Source organism: Fusarium graminearum, chromosome 1, assembly GCF_000240135.3.
Source record: "Fusarium graminearum PH-1 chromosome 1, whole genome shotgun sequence".
NCBI classification, from domain to species: domain Eukaryota; kingdom Fungi; phylum Ascomycota; class Sordariomycetes; order Hypocreales; family Nectriaceae; genus Fusarium; species Fusarium graminearum.
In genome coordinates, this window is record NC_026474.1 from 6,509,395 (window position 1) to 6,527,875 (window position 18,481).

The following is an 18,481-nucleotide window of genomic DNA, read 5'->3' on the forward strand; positions in this document are numbered from 1 at the left end:
CTATAGCTGTGCTTCCAATCGGTTAGTTGTAAGTATCTCATGTATCATGGTACAGTATTTCGTACTACTGACTTTGAAGAAACCCACGAGCTTCCGACAAGTGTTGGAAAAGGATATTGGAGATGAATAGAAGCATAAGGCAGTCGTCTGAATCCTTTGAGTCCTGTATGTTTTTATCTTCACCCTTGTCCTTTTGCAGTGTTAATGAAATACGACGAAGACTTTGAGTGATGAATGTTGGGCACCAAACTCTTTTGATATGGTGATGGTGGTATAGCCAACGAGTGTGTCTTGTGTTCTAATTGCCTGATCCCATGCATTACGACCAGTAATAACTAGATCCCACAATGACCAGGCTGTGAATCGTTGGTTATCAGTTATCCAAGACGAACTGTTGTGCATCTGAGAGGCAGTACAATTCAGCCCCAGACAGCGTGCAGCATGCCAGTGATGCAACACTTTGAATACTATACGCACCTCCAATCAGCCAGGTACAAGTCTCAGGTCCAGGGGTACTTCGTGGACACAAGGATCAAACTGTCTGAGTCCACTTTAAGCCGCTGCCATTGAGGTCACTAGGTCACTACCGAGCCTAGGCTTAAGTATCTGTCTGTAGGACCCTGGTACAGCTCCGCTGGCTTGTTGAGGCTTCAAGGCTGCTTTGCGTTGTCATCTTTGTATATTTCCCCTCTTTCGTATTGCTTTATTACCAATAACTATAGGTTGATGAGTGTTTGGGTCTGTTTTATAAATGATTGTAGTAACATTTGCTCTTGTTTGTGGAAACCTCAGGCCTGCCGTCGCAGAGCATCCATGGTTTGACCTCCGATCTCGTTCCGCCAGCATCGATCAAGTTCCAGGAGCCTAAGCCACAACTGTCAGTGCATTCAACCACCTACAATACACTTGACCTACTAACATACTCTCTCCCTACAAGACATTACTCGACTTCTTCTTTCTACCTTGACATTATCCATTTTGGCTTCTTACCCTTTCTGTCCATCATCACAGTACATACTCGTCTAGCCCACCCTTGTCTTGGCACTGCATCACCGTTGTTCTTTGCCGTTTGGGCAACCTTGTTCGCCACCGCCCTAGAGCTGGAGGTCACCGAGCTATCACCTTACATTGCCAACTTTCCTAACGATAACCTCGTTTGGCTCCAAAACAGGACTAACGCTTCGCTCGTCGATTGTTCATCTAGCAATACCTGACCGACGCATCATCACTTCACCCGACTTTCAAACCTCAACATCCGGACCTGCCGCCAGAGCTTCAGCTTACTGCACTCTAACGCTCGGTCCATTACGCCATACCTCGGCCATAGCTTTAAACGACTTCTTGCACCAACCTTCAGTCTGGCGTCCCGAGCTTTTCGCCTTGCCGGCCTCGCTGTTGGCCTTGGTTTGAGTGCCTTGACTGCGTATCAGCGCAATCAAGCGCAGCAGATGTCTTCTCATGCCGAAAGGCATGGTCACCTCGACGCGACCGCGGGGCGTGAGGTGGTGTATTGCCACGCCTGCGCCAACGAATGGTACCGAGACGAGGATGGCTTGACATGTCCCGAATGTCGTGGAGAGATCACCGAGATTGTAAGCCTTATATCGAAACCGTTAAATGCCCCGCTTGCTAACCATGAATGTCTAGATTGACCCCGAGAACGATCCCCGCGACCTTGACCACCATTCCTCCGCTTCTACTTCACCAGAGCTTCACCCTTATGATTCGGATCCTGATGAAGCTGATATAGATGAACACACCAACCAAGGCTTTGTATTTCGACGCAACATTCGGGAGGGATCCGGCCACCATCACCACCATGATCCGGCCTATGCTCCTACTATTGAGAGTTTCGTGAATATGCTTAACCAATTCGGAGCGCGGACACCTGATGGTAGATCGTTCTCCCACGGACCTGGCGAGCATGGCGAACATCAAGGACACGGAGAACACGAACGCCAGGGGCATGAAGGACAAGCAGGAGAGGGAGAACATGCTCATCCAAACTTTGCACGTGTACAGCGGGCGACTTTCACTGGACCCTTTGGCTCCGGAAGAACCACCATAACAATGATCTCTACACCTATGCATACAACTCATACTGTACCCCCTGGTGCCCCAGGACTCCAGACCTTCCAAGAGTATGCACAATCCCTTTCTCGACGCCCCGACGGACCAAGGGGTCTACGGGTTACAGCTATTTCATTGACCATGGGAGCTAACCAACCTTCCAGTATATTTTCAGACTTACTACGTGATACCGGACCACCGCCAGGCCATGAACACGTTGGCGAGGATGGCATGGGGGGTGGCCCACCCCCTGGCTTCGGTCGAGGGCTGCAAGATTTACTGAACCTCCTTACCCCAGGAAATGCTGTGCATGGTGATGCAGTGTACTCTCAAGAAGCCTTAGACCGTATCATCACCCGGCTCATGGAGGCCAATCCCCAGTCCAATGCGGCACCCCCAGCTACGGATGAAGCCCTTCGGAACTTGGAGCGTAAGCCTGTCAACAAACAGATGCTGGGCTCCGAAGGTAAGGCGGAATGTACTATCTGCATTGATGAGATGAAAGAGGGAGATATGGCCACATTCTTGCCATGTAGTCATTGGTTTCATGAGGAGTGCGTTACACTTTGGCTGAAGGAGCATAATACGTGCCCCATTTGCCGTACACCAATCGAAAAGAATGACCGAGGTGCTAGCAATAACAGCGGTAACAACAACAGCAGTGGTAGCAACCAGTCTCAAGGACCAGCTTCAGGACCTAGCTCTGATCGGTCCAACCCTTTCGCAGCACATATGCCTAATGCATACAACACTGACTGGGAGCCATTCGACTGGACTTCTCAGCCTCACAGCCACTCGCGCCCGGCACAATACTCACGACCTCCTAGTCAGAGCCAGAGCCGCCTTAACGAAGTCCTGCGAAATATCTCGACACAGCGAGAAGAGAGAGACCGAGAACATGGCCGCGACCGTGCCACAACATCTGGGTATAGTTATGACACCTCTCGACTGCAGCGTCGCAGCTCTCATTCCCCCACAAGTCCTCGCGCGCGAGCTCCTAGCGAGCATGGCGCACGTATGAGACAAAGAAGCCCTTCCCAGAGCAGTCGACGATCGACGGCAGATTCGGACCAACAATCTCGAACTAGCGGTCATGGTCCCATCAGCTGGCTCCGTGGCCAATTCAGTAGGGGGCCAGGTACCGGATCGCCACGAGACGGAAGTCGGCAATAGGATGGCCACTCACAACATTTTAGAGGAACCACATTGGGTACGATATCAGACGTCTCGATTCCTCGTTCGTTAGCTAGCTGGATCGAAGAAGATACGATGCTCATAAGGCAGGTTTCACGAAGGAGACAACATGCGGGCATCATGGCACTTTGATACGGCGAAACAGGGATAGACTCTTGAAAGAGTACTGAGCTCACAGGCTCAACGTGTTATGTACAATTAGAATAGAGAAATCGTCACGGGAGACGAGGAGCTGGATTGGAATTAAGCTGCAAGCGGCATTGCTAGTTATATAAATGGACGTCAGGGATACCCATGCTGAAATGAAGATTGAGATTGACCACTATTGGTGTGATATATGTTATTGGATTAAAGGAAGCCAAAGGACAGACAAGATTTCACAACACTGGCATGGCCCTTTATTGCGACAACAGATATTAGAGGCTCTTTATAATAGGTAAGGACAGCATCATGCTCCTAGCTCAAAATAATCAACGGAGGATTCCTGAACAGATACCGACTAATCAAACACATCCGTAGCAAAACGCTCATTTCTACTTCTCTCAAACCATTCCCTTGCCTTCTCCTCTGTCGCACCCTTTCCTTCTTGTGTCGCCTCTGACCTCTCCATGGCAAGGCGAACGCAGATATCCTCAACAGCCTTGCCGATCTCTCGGCTGCCGCAGATGAACACCTTGGCACCCTGATCCCACACCTTGAACACGTCGGCACGGTCGTGGTAAATACGGTCCTGGACGTACTTGCAACCTTCAGACTTGTCGGTGGCTCGAGAATAAGCCCGACGGACATCCACCGCGCCCATCTGCTCCCAGCGTGCTAGTTCCTCAGCATAGAGGTCGTCGTTCTCAGGGTCACGGCAACCAAAGAAGAGAAGAGCAGGAGCGAGCTTTCGGCCAGCGGCAAGCATAGCAGCGCGTTCTTGAATGAAGCCACGGAAAGGAGCGAGACCAGTTCCGGCGGCGACACAGATGATTGGGGTGGTCTCGGGATCACTGGGAAGATGGAAGGCTGCGCTGGAGGCGCGGACTGAGATGTGGAGTTTGTCGCCAGCGATGAGTTGGGAGAGGAAGTTTGTGGCAACACCAACATGACGACCCTGGCCGGACAGTGAAGGGGCGTCGAGGAGGGAGTATGTGAGAGTGAGTTTGCTGGGGTCGGCGAAAGGAGAAGAAGAGATGGAGCTGCCAATGTTAGTGCTATGATATGCTGCTGTTGTAAAAGGAAAACTTACTATTGTCGGACTCTCATGGGAGGAAGCATGGCGAGGTATGAACTGATGGGAAGAGCAACAGCTGGGTACTTCTCGAGGAGGTCCAGAACTGAAACCTTCTTGGCCGAGACGTCTTCTTGATAAGCATCGCCAGCGAGTTTCTCAAGCTCCTGGATAGTCGCCTTGTCCTCGGTTGCCTCAGACAGAGCAAGGATGTTCTAGAAATGTCAGTAGAGCTCAAATTTCAGTGATGAGTGCACATACCCTCTTTGTTGCCGGCTGCGAAAGTTCAACATAGGCACTGAAAACGTCAAAGGCAGAAATTGCGATGTTGATAGGCAGTGTGGTAGGACCGTCAGATTGGATCTTCAAGAAAGAATCCCAAGCCAGAGAAAACCTTCGGAAGACCCGCGACACTGTCTTCCTTGGGTTCAGGGGCAGGATGGCGAGGTAATCACCAGCCTTGTAGGTCATTCCCGAAGGAAGCTGAATCTCAATGTGCTTCTTGGCGGGACCAGTCTTTGTCAGTGTCTTCTCTGAGACCACGAGCGCTTCCTCGACGTCTTGACGAAGAGTGGTCTTTCTTGGTGTTGTCACTTCGACCAAGAGACCTCTTTGTCCACTTGCCTCATCGTCAGTGACGTTGTACTTTTCCTTGAGACTGGGCCAGAGAACGGTATCTTCCCAGGCTTCAAAGTCACTGAACATGTCACTAGTGGCAGCATCGGCACTGCCCATGGGAACAAGACGGGTACCGCCTCGCTGTTCAAGAGTGGTATCGACAAGCTTGGGGATACGGAGGAATGTATCAACCCAGTCGTGGTGACCACAGCCGAAAACGGCGTACGATACCTTTTCCATCTCATTGCCGGCCAGGTCTTCCATCCACTTGATGAAGTGAGCGGCGTTGGAAGGTGGCTGACCCTCGTATGAAGCAGTGACGATGACAACGGGTCGATCTTCGGGGAGGTTCTGCTTGGCCTGATCCAAGGTACCAATGACTGATGCACTGAAGCCATGACCAGCGGCATCTGAAGCAAGTCTGTTAGCCAGAGCTTCACAGGTACCACTGTTAGAGCCGTAGTAGATAGCCATGGGCTTTCCGTTGCTAGCCTTGGCTCCCTTGGATGCTGCAGGAGCCTTGATGTGGGAAGCGATGCTAGTAGTAGCACCCTTTCCAGCCAGTTGACCCTCAAGATCCGTTGGGGTCATGCCGTGTCGCAGAGTACAGTTGAAGAAAAAGTTGTCAGGCTTGATGGTGAGGTTTTGCTTGATCTGCAATTCGTAGTTGGGGTCGGTCTGCGTAAAGTTGAAGTTTTGGAACAGCAGAGCCATTGCGAGAAGACTCTCTTGCCATGCGAATGGTCTTCCGATACAAGCTCTCTTACCGTTGCCGAAAGGCTTCCAGCAGTTGGGGAACTCTTTGTTCAACCTGGCGAATTCGTCGTCAAGCATACGTTCAGGAACGAACTTCTCGGCATCGGGTCCGTACACGACGGGGTCGACGTGACCTCTTGACAGGACAGAAAGCACAGTTTCACCCTTCTTGATGAGGTACTTTCCTCCAAGGAAGGTGTCTTCGATAGCTTCGACACCGAAACCGGTGATGGGAGAGCTGATTCGGAGGGTCTCTCTCAACACGGCGCTGAGGTAGGGCAGCTTGGTGAGGTGTTCCACGGTGACAGGGTCGCGGCCAATGACCTCGTCGATCTCCTTTTGAAGCTTGTTGTAGGCCTCTGGGTTCTTGAGAAGGTGGTACATGGCGAAAGATAGCGTGCCAGAAGTTGTTTCATGACCGGCGATGAGGAATGTGATGAGTTGGTTTGTGATGTTGTCGTCGGATAGCTTCTCGCCTGTTTGGGGGTCAACACCCTCAAGCATAGCAGCGAGCAGATCTTTTCGATCAGTGGGGTTCTGCTTTCGTGTCGCAACGACTTCGTCTGCTACTGACTTCATGAGAGCAATGTCGGCGTAAAACTTGTCGTTGGCTGCGCGGTAGAGAAAGTTGGGTGCGAATGCAGGTCGTCTATTTCTGTTTCCTGATTCGAGGAGGAAATCACCCATCGCTTCAATGAAAGGGTGCAGTTCCTCCTTGTAATAGGAGTTGAAGCGGAAGTCCATGGCACAAAGAGCCAAGGTATCGAGTGCTAGACGAGTAAAGTTGTCACTGGCGTCAACTGGTGTATGAGGGCCATGGCGAGCCAGCTTCATGCATAGTTGATTGGCAATCTCATGCATCTCGGGGAACATGTTTCTGATACTCAGAGGTCCGAAGGCAGGAATAAGAATTCTATGTGCCTTGCCCCAATTGGGCTCATCCTCGAAGGCTGTGAATAGTCCATCGTGGACACCTTCGCGTACGACCTAGTGATGTTGGTTAGTGACGTCTTGTTGTTTGCGAATGGTAAAGACAAACACTGAGAACAGATTTCAACGTCTTTTTGAAGCGCTTCTCATCGCAAACCTCATTGATGAAGGCGTTGCTTGAGACAAAAGTGGGTGTTTTTGAACCCAGATGCAGTCTGAAGATGGGGCCTGTTGAAGGTTTAGTGGCGGTCAAAAAAGCAAAGGCAGTGAGGTCATTCACCATAAGTGTCGGCCAGACGGTTGAGATCATTGAGTGGGTTCGTCTTGAATTCACCCAGATTTCCAATGAGAGGGTAGCCAGGAGGCTCGGGAATGGGCACAGATTCAGCCATTGTTGTGTGTGTATGAAGAAAGGTGAAGATGCAGGATGAAGGAGTCGTTCTCTCAAAGTCAAAGATCAGCACCTAGACCAGCTAGAAAGCTTCAGCTCGTATGAGGCTTGGCGTGTATGTATGGAGAAAAGTTTCTTGATTGTGTTTGGTTAGTGTGTGCTGTGCGTTGACGTGGATCAGTGAGGGGAAGTGCAACTGGAATTGTATTTAAAGTATCTGGCGCTCCTAGAGTAAAGATGTTGAACTCCTTTATATTCTGTCCCTGGAGAATAACAGCTACTTTACTAGACGTCATGCCAACGCGGCCATTGCTAATACCGACGGACTAAGGAGCCTCAAAATGACACAAACTGTTGTTATTCTAGGTCCTGCATCAAACTCCGGCCCCGTCCGTATCAAGTGCCGGTCATTCTGACCAATAATAGGGGAGGCATTGCATTAAGTTGCTCAACTTGGTAACGTTGCCGTTTCTGTCTCTTCTCTTCTTCTATGCCTCGGCCGAAGCCGTGTAGATCCACACTATTTCCTCCACCGAAATCCGTCTAGCGGCGAAAACGGTAGGATTGTATTCCCGAATCCCCAACGGAAGTGGAAACGGAGCAATTGATGAGAAGCATCAGATATGGGTTTTCAGACAGAAGAGATCTGGATACATGGAAGTTTGCTTGTTGATCTAGACCAGTTTGCGCTAGCACATTGCCCATTCATCACCTGTCTTGAAGCTAGAAGTCACCTCTAGAAGTCACCTAAGCCTCTATCGCACTCATTCCTGTACCATTCAACAGAAACACTGCACAAAACAAATACAGGCTATCATTTCCGAATTCTCTGATTACCCGATATCACCAATATCGGTTGTCTGATCGCCGGCTTGGAGTTTCTGTTGAAACGGCCGTCGGCGTTGTAGATCCTCGATCGGCGTTTAAAGACCCCCGTCCTCCGACCTTTTGACATGTGCTTCTAGCAGTCGCTTTGACTGCGGACTGATGCTAAAATGCTTGGCTTCGTCTCGCAACGTCAAAGCTCGATTGCTCACCATGTATTTGGTCATTGCTTCGATTAACCCAAATGACATTGGCCATAGCTCTACGATTGGGTTTGGAACGTTTCATTGACTACAACCCTATTTCTTCATCACCACGGACTCGCCGTCGGTAACAGCCACAACCACCACAACGTCATTCTTTTAGTCTCTTCACAGCCTCCGACGTCCTTCTCAATAACAGCCTATAGAGAACAAACCTGGATCTTAAACAGGCCACAGGACCACCAGTAATCTTTTCGAGGATTACATTGTTAATATAGTGGTGAAGCATAAAATTGTATCATTATTACTCAATCAAACGCCAACAAAACATTGTCCACATTATTCATCAAACCTGCCAAGCCATCCCATGGCCCCATACTCTTGTTCTCCTCCATATACGGATACTTGTTTAAGTGTATATAGACTCAGTGACAGCATTGACTTGAAGTCCCCATTCCGCCATCTCGGCTTCAGACAAGAACTCGAGCGGGAACCAGACGAGATGCCCCTTGATTTGCGACAGTTTCTCCCTCGCGTCGGCTATGGGGAGGAATTGGTCGAAAATGTGGCCGGCTTTGACTCCCTTAGGGGGCAAATATCTATCGTAGTCTTCAAAGGTTTTGACTTGGATTTGTTAGTTATGTGTTGAGAGTGATTTGGAGAAGGCATTTTGTGTTGTGCGAAGTCATGTTGTGTAGCTAGGCAGATTGTGAATTGAATCACCGAGCACGTCACGTGACACACTCACCGGCCCAAACGTAATGTGATCGTATAGAGTGATTTGAAGGTTAAAGGATAAAGGTGGATCCCGCGACGGATAGCCACGAGGTGATCAAAACGAGCATGACAAAAAAGGAAAGAGTGTTTTAAAGTGGAGATGGCTTCCTATCCATGAAGCAATAAAGAACAAGAAATTGTAAAACTTACTATGGTCATCAGGATCGGCGTGGAAAAGATGTCGGAAGAGCATGGTGTTCTTGTCCGCTCGGCTAGTCCACATCTCCCAAAGTTCATCGCTGAGGGGATCCTCAACAAACTTGTACGAGTCGTCTCGGTCGTAGATATCATTGTCAGGATTGACATTGACGGGCATGGCGTTGATGTCCTTCGAAGCGTCATGTTCCTGGGGCGGCAAGAGACCCATGTGTTCACGCCAGAGGTAGCGACGAAGTGTAGCCGCATGGTAACCAGCCTCGTAGGGCTTTCCATCCATCATACTGGGGATCAAACGAGTATCCTCCATGACGACACTCAGTTCACTGTCGTGATCACCGAGCTGGCTTCGGTCGTTGAGGTTACTGCTACCACAAATTGCGATACGGTCGTCCACCAAAAGCAGTTTACCATGGATATAAAGCTCTTCTTGGATCCAATTCTTGATCTCTGATTCAGGATCTTCTTCAAACCAAGGTTCGCTCTTCAAGCCTTCACCAGTATCAGCCATCGCGTGATGGGCGACTGATGATGTCGTGTGGACAGTTTCAGGGGGCATGGCGGCCTCGAATTTCTTTCGAGCTTCCATCGTCTTTTTGATATCTTCGTCAAGCTCTCCCTTGTCCTTGTCTCTCCTCATATGCTCATCGCCATCTGAGTCTTCTGGGTCAAATGAGCCATGTATGCCCTCACTCATAATCTCTTCGGCTTCAGCACGTTGAACCTGCTGATAGCTTATGCCAGTCTCCTTCTCAGCCTTGATGATGGCAGGCGTCTTATTGAGACGGTCGTAAGATCGCAAGTTGAAGAAGAAGATGTACTTGGTGGGGTCAACGCCCTCAGCGCGGCACTGACCAAAGATAGAGTGTTCGCCGCGGCAAATAGATTTGTACTGGTAATCCATGATAGCACGTGTGCCCGTGGCAGCTTCTTCTCGTAAATCTCCAGCAAAGCCAGGGATTGCGGGGATGAGAACGATGACACGGAATTTGCGACCCTCCTTGTCAGCTCTGACGACCGCATCAACGATAGCGCGACCAATCTGGTTCTTGACCGGAGCTTGCTGGTCGCCTGTTGCAGTAATAAAGAATTGATTCTCGATGTAGATATAGTGTTGAGCCTTTGAGATGATCTCAATATATGCGTTCTGGATGCTGTGGTCGGTCAAGATGCCGCTGCTCCAGTCGGCGCTCGATCGGACAATCTGGCAGTTAACGGTACCAGCATTCTCAAGGTTTTTGGTGCTGAGTGGCGTGTAAGGGTGTTTCACGTAGTCTCCTACTGGATGTTTGGGTCGCTGGACTCCAACGAGGTCCTCATCCTCACCCTCCCTGCCCTCTAACATCAACCAGTTGAATCTTTCATCACGTTTATACTTATCCCTCTTCACGAAGTTCCAGCGAAGGGTGAAATGCTCAGCTACATCATAGACTGACGGTCCTGCGATTATAATCAGTTTGGGAGTTCTGGGAAGTTTTGAGGTTGAAAGGTTGACATACCTTGGATGCACATCGCCACATCGTGCCAGGGCATGCGTCCGAAGTCGGCCTTACTCAACTCGTTATCCTGCCAGCTGTCCACGTTCTGAAAATCCATTACACGATTGTTATTAAAGTCCTGGCCCGGCCAGATTTCGTCGCGAACGTCGGCAGGGTGGATGTCAGCGAGAGGGTGTTGGTGATTATCCCAACGTCCGAAGCAGAGATCAAGACCACCAACAAAGGCGATTTCGTAATCAATGACAATGAACTTCTCGTGGTGAGCCCAATACCAAGTCATGTCACTAAGAAATGAGTTAGTAAGAAATAGCCCAACGGGTGGTGGTGATATCGCCAAGCCAGGCGCAACACCACAACCTCGACCGAAGCTGCGATAGCTCGGCAATTGCTTCTCAACTTACCCAAAGTTTTCAAAAACGTTATGGTCAGGGTGTCGGGCGACATGGATGTTTCCATATCCGGGTGTCCCCTTAGGGCAGAGCCTCCTCAGCGCATGCTTCGTATGAGCTGAGTTACACGTCAAGGCTTGTTCGACTTCCTTGTAGACACAGACGTAGATTTGAACACCAGCTTCAGCCTTTCTCTTGATCAGTTTGTCCAATCGGTACTCCTGCTCTTTGTACGGGGGGCGGCGGAGGAAGAGCTCGGGCGACAACCACCAGTCGGCAATGTATATAGACTCTTTGGCGTTCTCAAGGGCAATGGAAACGGCCCAGAAATAGTCCCTACCATCGACATACCTGAAAAGTTAGTTTTCGGCTTAGAGACAAGGCCAATTGACTTACCATTTCACGCGGTTGCCGGCGCGCATAGGGAAATAGGATTTGTAGCGGTTCTGCTCACAGATGGCTGTGCGCTTATCGTCGCAACGCTGCTCATGCTCCTCATCGTGCCTATGGTTTTTATTAAACTAAAAAGACATGTGTGTAAGCTTCGCGGTTCGAGGTAGCGGTTGGGGTTATAGATCGCGACAATGCGACACGGTCAATTGGGAAGCGCGCATCATACCAAATTTGCCAATTTGCCAATTTTATGTCTTTAGTTAAATATTAGAAACTATCAGTTTGAGAGCGACACACAAATCACTGACTTTTGGTGGACTAGATGTACTTTCGCATCATGAAGCTTGAGTTTCTCCATCAACGACTCGGTACGCTTGTGTTCCGCCATTTTAACGGAGCTCTAGCGATCTGTAGGGGTCTTTCGAACGAAAGAACAAACTAGGAGCGCTCAGATCGCTGTGCGCCGGTATTCGGTAGCAGATCGATCGGAGAGGAATATGAGGGGCTGGTGAGATTTGAGTGAGGGGGGACAAGATGGAGGGGTAATGAGACGGAAGAAGCAAAAGAAGAAGAAGAAATAGAAGAGAAGACACGGAATGTACGAGGGTGACAATGTCTTTAGTCTTGGAGAAAGAGAGAGTCAGAGTAATCAAAAGGCTTGGCTCAACTAGGGACAGATCCTCACGCGACAACCCAAAGGATGAGCTTAGTTACGGATAGTGACTACAGCTCTTTGAGACTGGCGATGTCATCGAACAAGCCAAGCTCGAAATGCAGGAAAACAACGCCAAGCCGGCGAGACGGCGCGCAGAAAACTCTTGGATAGTCATCTTACAGGCCCAAACCAGGGACTTTTTTCGTTTATTACAGGCAAACATTAAGTCTCGGCCAAGCTAAACAATCACGGCATCCGTCATGACCCGCACACATCAAGCGGAACACGTAATGGGCTGCGCACAGGGCTGAAGGGGTCGTATCACGAACCAACCAATTGTCTTTTAGATCCCGTATGAATCTTTTCATGGTCTCCCTTGCCGAGCATCTCGTTAAGAGAACAAGCAACAGCAAGAAAAAGCTTGCATTGTAACTCTAAAAATAAGAAGAGCCAGTAGCCAGTCATGCCATTTCAGTCTCATAATCCCGTTTATCCCCTGGACCTGATGACGTCAGAAGCTATATCCTGAATTTCGGCCTGTCTTGTCACAAAAGTTCGTGACGATCAGCCGTTCGACCATGTTTCAAGCTAATCAGTTTGTTGTTGTGTATCAATTAACGGGTTCAATGGCAATCCTTGCCTTGATATGCTGTTTAATTGACAAATCCTCTCAGTGAGCCCCTGGTCATATGGACCCAGCACCTTGCATGATCTCGGCTGATAGAAGCATAGCATCTTGACAAAGGGTCATGTAACGCCCTGACAGGCCATGATGGTCAGATTCCTGGATGAAGGAAATTTCCGGAATTGGCAGGTTGTACCTGGTCTAGTTTGCTTCCAATCAAGTTTCCCAATCACCAATAGCTAAGGGCCAGGTTCAACACCTTGATGGTGGTACCTTGAGCTTCGATTGGTGTAACCGTATTGCAGTTTCCTTCCTACTCAATCAATCAATCACTCTCTTCACTTTGCATATGCATTTATATTCTTGCATTTTTTTTGAATGAGACCAGGAGCACAAGACAATCTTTACATGTCTATTGTCCAACACTAAAGACAATTGAATGGATGTGAGCAAACATTAAAGCCGTTCACCAATGCTTCGAGCGAGGCAAGTCAGAATGCATGATCCGCTTGTAATTTTTTAACCTTTTAATATTTACAAATACATGGTAGTATTAACTACTCCATCTAGCTCTTTTATCTACGTTGATATAACAGAACCGATTCATCTGTCACGGCCTTGATGAGCGAGTGTTGATGCCATTGTTACCCTAGACATGTCAAAGCTGGAGCTCATACCAGAACTGACGGTCCAAGCTTGACCCGCTCTAAAGCGTCGTAAGCTAAAACAGCTCCGTATACTTCAACAGTGGCCTTTCCATCATATCATCGCGTTCCACATATGAGGCACTGCAAAGTCCCATCAATTATTTCTCAACTCGTAGCATTTGTTGAGGTCTCGACTCTGGTCTCTCTCTCTCCGCCATTTGACAAGTTGATCGGCAGGGATCAAGAACGTGGGGTTTCTAGCGGTCGACGGAAGAACTAAATCCAGTCCCGAAACACAGTGTCGAGTATGAGAGCAGTTGATGCCTTTGAGAGAAGCAAGCCGCAATGAACTCGAATTGTGTCAGATTGAATGGAGTTTCACGTGATATAGAGTAAATTGCGATTATACTTGATGGGTTGCATATTCATACCCGTTTCAGGTGTTCTCTTTAGACATGCATAGCATAATTGCTCCAAGATCCATCATCAATCTACATGCATCAGAGCTCTTATCTTATCTATATGCACTGTACATCTGCCCCTCTTTCGCCGTATTGACCCCTCCTAGGTCCCCTGAGCTAGACCCCTCCTGTACTGCTGTTCACTGTACCTACCCGCAAAGGGACAGCTCAGCTTGACCGCTCCAACGACATCTCCTTTATCTTCTTCTTCCCATCCAACAAATCTTCAACTTCCTTTTCCCATTCATCTTCATCATCATCCATCATGTCTGACGCTGCTTACCCCCCTGGAGGCACTATTGTGCAGTCGCTTAAGCGATCTTTCGTCGACGTCCCCGTCGATGCGGCCAACGGCGATGCTGTCTCTACCACTGAGTTCCTCGAGGCTTCCGAGTCCCTGACCACCATCTTCGGTATGGCAATGTCTTGAACAATACAGCAAAGATGACCTGGTGCTAACTGTGCTCTTAGATGCCATTGGTGGTATGGCTTTCGGTCCCGTCAAGAAGGATATCCTTGGCAACGTCGAGGTTCGTCACAACATGCTCCCTTCCGTTGCACGACAGCAAACCTTGCTATCCACAACATCAATTCCCGATCATACATCTGACAATTCATCTACAGAAGCTCCGTGCCCGCCAAGCTGCTGCTCCTGCCGAGTCCGGCACCGTCCAGGACCTTGTCCGCAACGAGCTCAAGACCGGCAAGCACACTGCCACTGAGGGCTGCCTCTGGCTCGTCCGGTACGAATAACTCCTTGCCATGATACATTAGATCAGCAGACAGCTAACAACTCTCTAGTGGTCTTGACTTCACCTGCCAGGCCCTTGAGCGCAACGTCGCCAACTCCTCTGAGGAGCTTGCTGACTCTTTCCGCACTGCCTACGGTAACACCCTGAAGCCCCACCACAGCTTCGTCGTCAAGCCTATCTTCAGCGCCGCCATGTCTGCCGTCCCCTACCGAAAGGACTTCTACGCCAAGCTTGGCGAGAACCCTCAGCAGGTTGAGGCCGACCTCCAGACTTACCTTGCTTCCTTCACCAAGATCGTCAACATCCTCAAGACGTTCATCAACGGACCTGAGGGCAAGTGGTAAACGATATATGATATAAGAAATGTTAGCGTACCTATTGCTTGCCAATACATGGCAGTGCTAAAGTGACAACGAGTCACATGTTTGAGAACACGACTTGGTTGATGAGATGCATCAGCATTGAGAAGCCATCCTACAGAGACCTGTGGAAGATGGCTGCAATAGCTGTCGTCCCATATTACGATAACGAAAATAAATATATATTGCATGACCATCTGCTTGATCAGTTACGTTTTAGTTTATGCGCCAGTGACTCGACTACCCTGGATCTGACGTCTCTCAAGCAATGAAGACATGACTGCCATTATCTGCTATGCCTCAATTGTATGTGTAATAGATCACAATTTCTCAGCCAGCCACAACCATGATTTAAAGCTTTCTTCATAAGCCATGCCATGACTGTCGATCTGGAGACGCCGCATTCTATCATGAAGTGGCTGAACCTTTGTGTCTGTTCGATCCTACGAGATCGCCAGTATCATGTATCAGTCTGTCCTAGCCAATTCGGCTACACGGAACCGATCACACCACTTTTGGCCGGCAGGCAGGAATCGCGAATATTAGTTCATGATTGGCGGCACGGCAAAGTCATGGAAGTCGATGCATATGAAATACGGGGCAACGAATGATGTGGTTGAGTGAGATCTAGTGGTGAGACATGAAGGTTTGGCAGACAATCTGACAACAAAGTTATCCCCACCAACAATACAACACATTCTTTAAGTCGTGAATCTGTATTCCGAAATGTCTCCTGATATTCAGTCATGACTAACAACACGATACCACGCTGGATCTGCATTTACTCTTGTCATGCATCGGGAACGTCGGATTGCTCGGACAAAACAGCTCGGCATTTGGTACTGTCCAAAACCCCGAAGAATGTCCCAGTGTTAGTCACGCGACCATTAAGCATAAACAATAGATGCATAGATGCAAAAGATAAGCAGCTGACAAAGGGTGTTATAAGCATCACCTATCCGCATATTGTTTGTAAGGCGAGACTAGTATAGACTGAGTGTCCCTCGAAACACTCAACTGATGGCTGCAAATGATGGGGAAAGCCATGTGAGAAAGATATCGCGTCCCGGGACTAGTTAATGATCTAGAACAGCCACATGGACATATCTGAAAACGCATTGTCCAATGTCAGGGTCTGAGATGTTACCGTACATCCGACACTTCCGAAAGGACCCCGGAATGCTCGAATGTATCTTTTGCAAAACTTCAGGTACCTGGTTCTCAGCATTTTCGTTTACACCTGGGGTGAAGCTCAGTGAGACCCAGAGTAAGCGAATGCCGAAGTTTATTTAGCGAAGAACCCTTGGCAAGACCGGAATTGTTTGTTTCTAATTGAGTGGGCATGCAGCTGATGTTGGTGGTCTTGGTGATGGATCCAAAGACCTGAACTCTGCTTTGCCGAGCGTTCCTGAGATATGCTGCTGCAAGGCTGGTTTTATTCATGTCTATATGCTTATATCGCTCTCAAAACAGATTATGTGCAATCCAAAGCCTAGCCGTGTATTCTTTTATGCCTTGCCAACCCTTATATCATGAAATGGATGAAGCGCCTCGCTTGGTAAGAAACAACAAAAGAAATACGCAAAGTAATACCATAATAACTCCAAAACCCAAGAGTCCTGCCAGACGCCACTACCACCCGGACCAGGTATTATATGAGAGGTATTTGGGTCGTTTGAAGACTGCTCGCTTGAGTTTCATGGACCGCAGCGACTCTGTGTCGGTCTCACACTTCTTTCCGAACCAACTAGCTATGGTTTCAACAGCTACTTGATACTCGGTCATGACGCTCTCCTTTGGCGTCATGGGAGGTGGACAATCCCAGGCGTGCCTTTCACCCTCGACAATGCGCAGTGTGAACTGCTTTCCAGCAGCCTTGAGGCGATTCGAGAACTTGAGACCTTCGGCGAGGAGCATGTCATACTCGCATAGGACCAGATGAATAGGGGGAAGCTTTTTCAGCAGCTCATCTGGCATTAGGCCTGGTGACAAGCGTGGATCAGACCTTTCCTCGCGGGGAATGATAGGGTAGATGAAGGAGGCATCAATTAGATCCGTGAGACCCTTGGGCAAGGTGAACTCGGGCTTTGAGCATGTAAGTCGCTTCTCAGGACGGGATATGGTCCAGTCTAGGACAGGGTAGTAGAGTGCAATGCCCGCAATCTTTGGAGGTTCAAAGGGGAACTTATAGCCCCACCGGTCAGGGTCGTTGAGAATGAGCCAGGATGCAATCGCGTTGGTGGCTCCTGCAGAGAATCCTGAGAGAACGATTCGATCAGGGTCAATGCCAAACTCAGCAGCGCGATGCTTGATCTGGAGAACAGCATCGACACAGTCCTCGATTGGAGTTGGGAAGGGATATGAAGGCGCTAGACGGTAGTTGACAGTAAAGACAACCGCATCCAGATTAGCCATGATGGCCCCGGCCCAACGGGCATCGTCAGTACCCTGGCCGAGGATCCAACCACCGCCGTGAAAGTTTATAACGGCAGCTCTGGCGCCGAGAGCGGGACGGGGCGGCATCCATACTTCGGCCTTGATCTTGGTCTTGGCGCGGTCGGCCTGACTGGGGGCAGCTTTTGACAGCGTGGCATCGAGCCAAATGTCTCGCGTGGGTGATGGTGCAGGAGGACTAGTGCGATTGGCGATGCTGAAACCCAGACTCGCAGCAGAGCGAATGGCTTGGGCACGAGCGATCAGGTACCATCTTGAGCTGGACTCGAGAGGATTCACATAGCCCGGAGGTTCCGGGGTGGTTGGTCGTGACTCAGAGGGGGTGGCCTCAGTCTCCATATCAGATTTGATTAGATGGAGGAGGGAGGAGGGAGGGCGTGGTCCCAGCTTGAGACTCTGGAGTCAGACGGCAGCCAGTAGCTACAGTAGAGAAGTAGGTAGGGAGAGTGATGGACGTGAGGAAGCACAAGCAAAGCTTACAAGCCCAAACCAAAACAAACCAAAGCCAAGAAGTAACTCGGCTGCGACGGAATAAAGAAGCGGTGGGGGGAGTTGCCTTTTGCGTGGTGCAACGCCGGATTGGAGTGTTCTGTAAGCGCGATAATATGTGGGAGCAAGGATTGGTTGAACAAGGAGAATGAATGCTGATCAGAATGGATAAGAAGGAAGATAATTTGTCGAGGGGATTATTGATAGCGTCTAGGTTGATGTTTGTTGTGTTTGAGCTGAGCGGCTCATTTACTACTAATGACGACCTCTAGCCAGACCAGCCAAACCGGACCTTTAGCTAAAGCTAAGCTGACAATAGGAGAGAAGAAGAAAAGCAGGTTTGATAAGCAAGCAGTGAAACTGAACAGATTGAGTGTATCAAATTATTGTTGAAAACGCCGAGATAATGCAAAACCTGGTTAGTATCCAACCAGAAGTGTTACGTGACGTTGCAGGCCTTGGAGTGACATGACAGACGATTTATTGCAATGACGTAGTGAGGCTTGTTTTTATTGTGCTTCCCACTTTAGTTGATCAAACTGGTTAGAGCTGGGACGGCACGACAAGGACCAGGACCAGGACAAGCATGTGGAGTTTCCTATTAATAAAAGAGAAAAAAGAAAAA

General features: G+C 49.2%; 6 protein-coding genes across 6 annotated transcripts; 2 read left to right on the forward strand and 4 right to left on the reverse strand.

The window, feature by feature from the left end:
* Positions 1-958: 958 nt before the first annotated feature.
* On the reverse strand, positions 959-1,472 carry FGSG_12045 (uncharacterized protein; the record flags this gene model as incomplete). The annotated part of the gene is made up of 2 exons (XM_011319530.1): positions 959-1,100; positions 1,285-1,472. 2 exons carry the CDS (start codon positions 1,470-1,472, stop codon positions 959-961), a joined length of 330 nt encoding a protein of 109 aa, XP_011317832.1.
* Positions 1,473-1,924: 452 nt separating this feature from the next.
* FGSG_12046 (uncharacterized protein) lies at positions 1,925-3,091 on the forward strand (the record flags this gene model as incomplete). The annotated part of the gene is made up of 3 exons (XM_011319531.1): positions 1,925-2,016; positions 2,235-2,536; positions 2,862-3,091. 3 exons carry the CDS (start codon positions 1,925-1,927, stop codon positions 3,089-3,091), a joined length of 624 nt encoding a protein of 207 aa, XP_011317833.1.
* A 672-nt stretch (positions 3,092-3,763) lies between these two features.
* On the reverse strand, positions 3,764-7,173 carry FGSG_01972 (uncharacterized protein; the record flags this gene model as incomplete). The annotated part of the gene is made up of 5 exons (XM_011319532.1): positions 3,764-4,445; positions 4,496-4,692; positions 4,739-6,838; positions 6,891-7,009; positions 7,062-7,173. The coding sequence occupies 5 exons, from the start codon at positions 7,171-7,173 to the stop codon at positions 3,764-3,766; spliced, it is 3,210 nt and encodes a 1,069-aa protein (XP_011317834.1).
* Positions 7,174-8,609: 1,436 nt separating this feature from the next.
* FGSG_01973 (uncharacterized protein) lies at positions 8,610-11,802 on the reverse strand (the record flags this gene model as incomplete). Its single annotated transcript, XM_011319533.1, has 7 exons — positions 8,610-8,824; positions 9,128-10,573; positions 10,633-10,916; positions 11,034-11,372; positions 11,418-11,525; positions 11,641-11,668; positions 11,712-11,802. The coding sequence occupies 7 exons, from the start codon at positions 11,800-11,802 to the stop codon at positions 8,610-8,612; spliced, it is 2,511 nt and encodes an 836-aa protein (XP_011317835.1).
* A 2,223-nt stretch (positions 11,803-14,025) lies between these two features.
* On the forward strand, positions 14,026-15,125 carry FGSG_01974 (uncharacterized protein). The gene is made up of 4 exons (XM_011319534.1): positions 14,026-14,215; positions 14,274-14,332; positions 14,427-14,545; positions 14,604-15,125. Exons 1-4 carry the CDS (start codon positions 14,068-14,070, stop codon positions 14,896-14,898), a joined length of 621 nt encoding a protein of 206 aa, XP_011317836.1. The 5' UTR covers positions 14,026-14,067; the 3' UTR covers positions 14,899-15,125.
* A 1,420-nt stretch (positions 15,126-16,545) lies between these two features.
* Positions 16,546-17,706, reverse strand: FGSG_01975 (uncharacterized protein; the record flags this gene model as incomplete). The annotated part of the gene is made up of 1 exon (XM_011319535.1): positions 16,546-17,706. The coding sequence occupies one exon, from the start codon at positions 17,704-17,706 to the stop codon at positions 16,546-16,548; it is 1,161 nt and encodes a 386-aa protein (XP_011317837.1).
* Between the last annotated feature and the right edge of the window lie 775 nt (positions 17,707-18,481).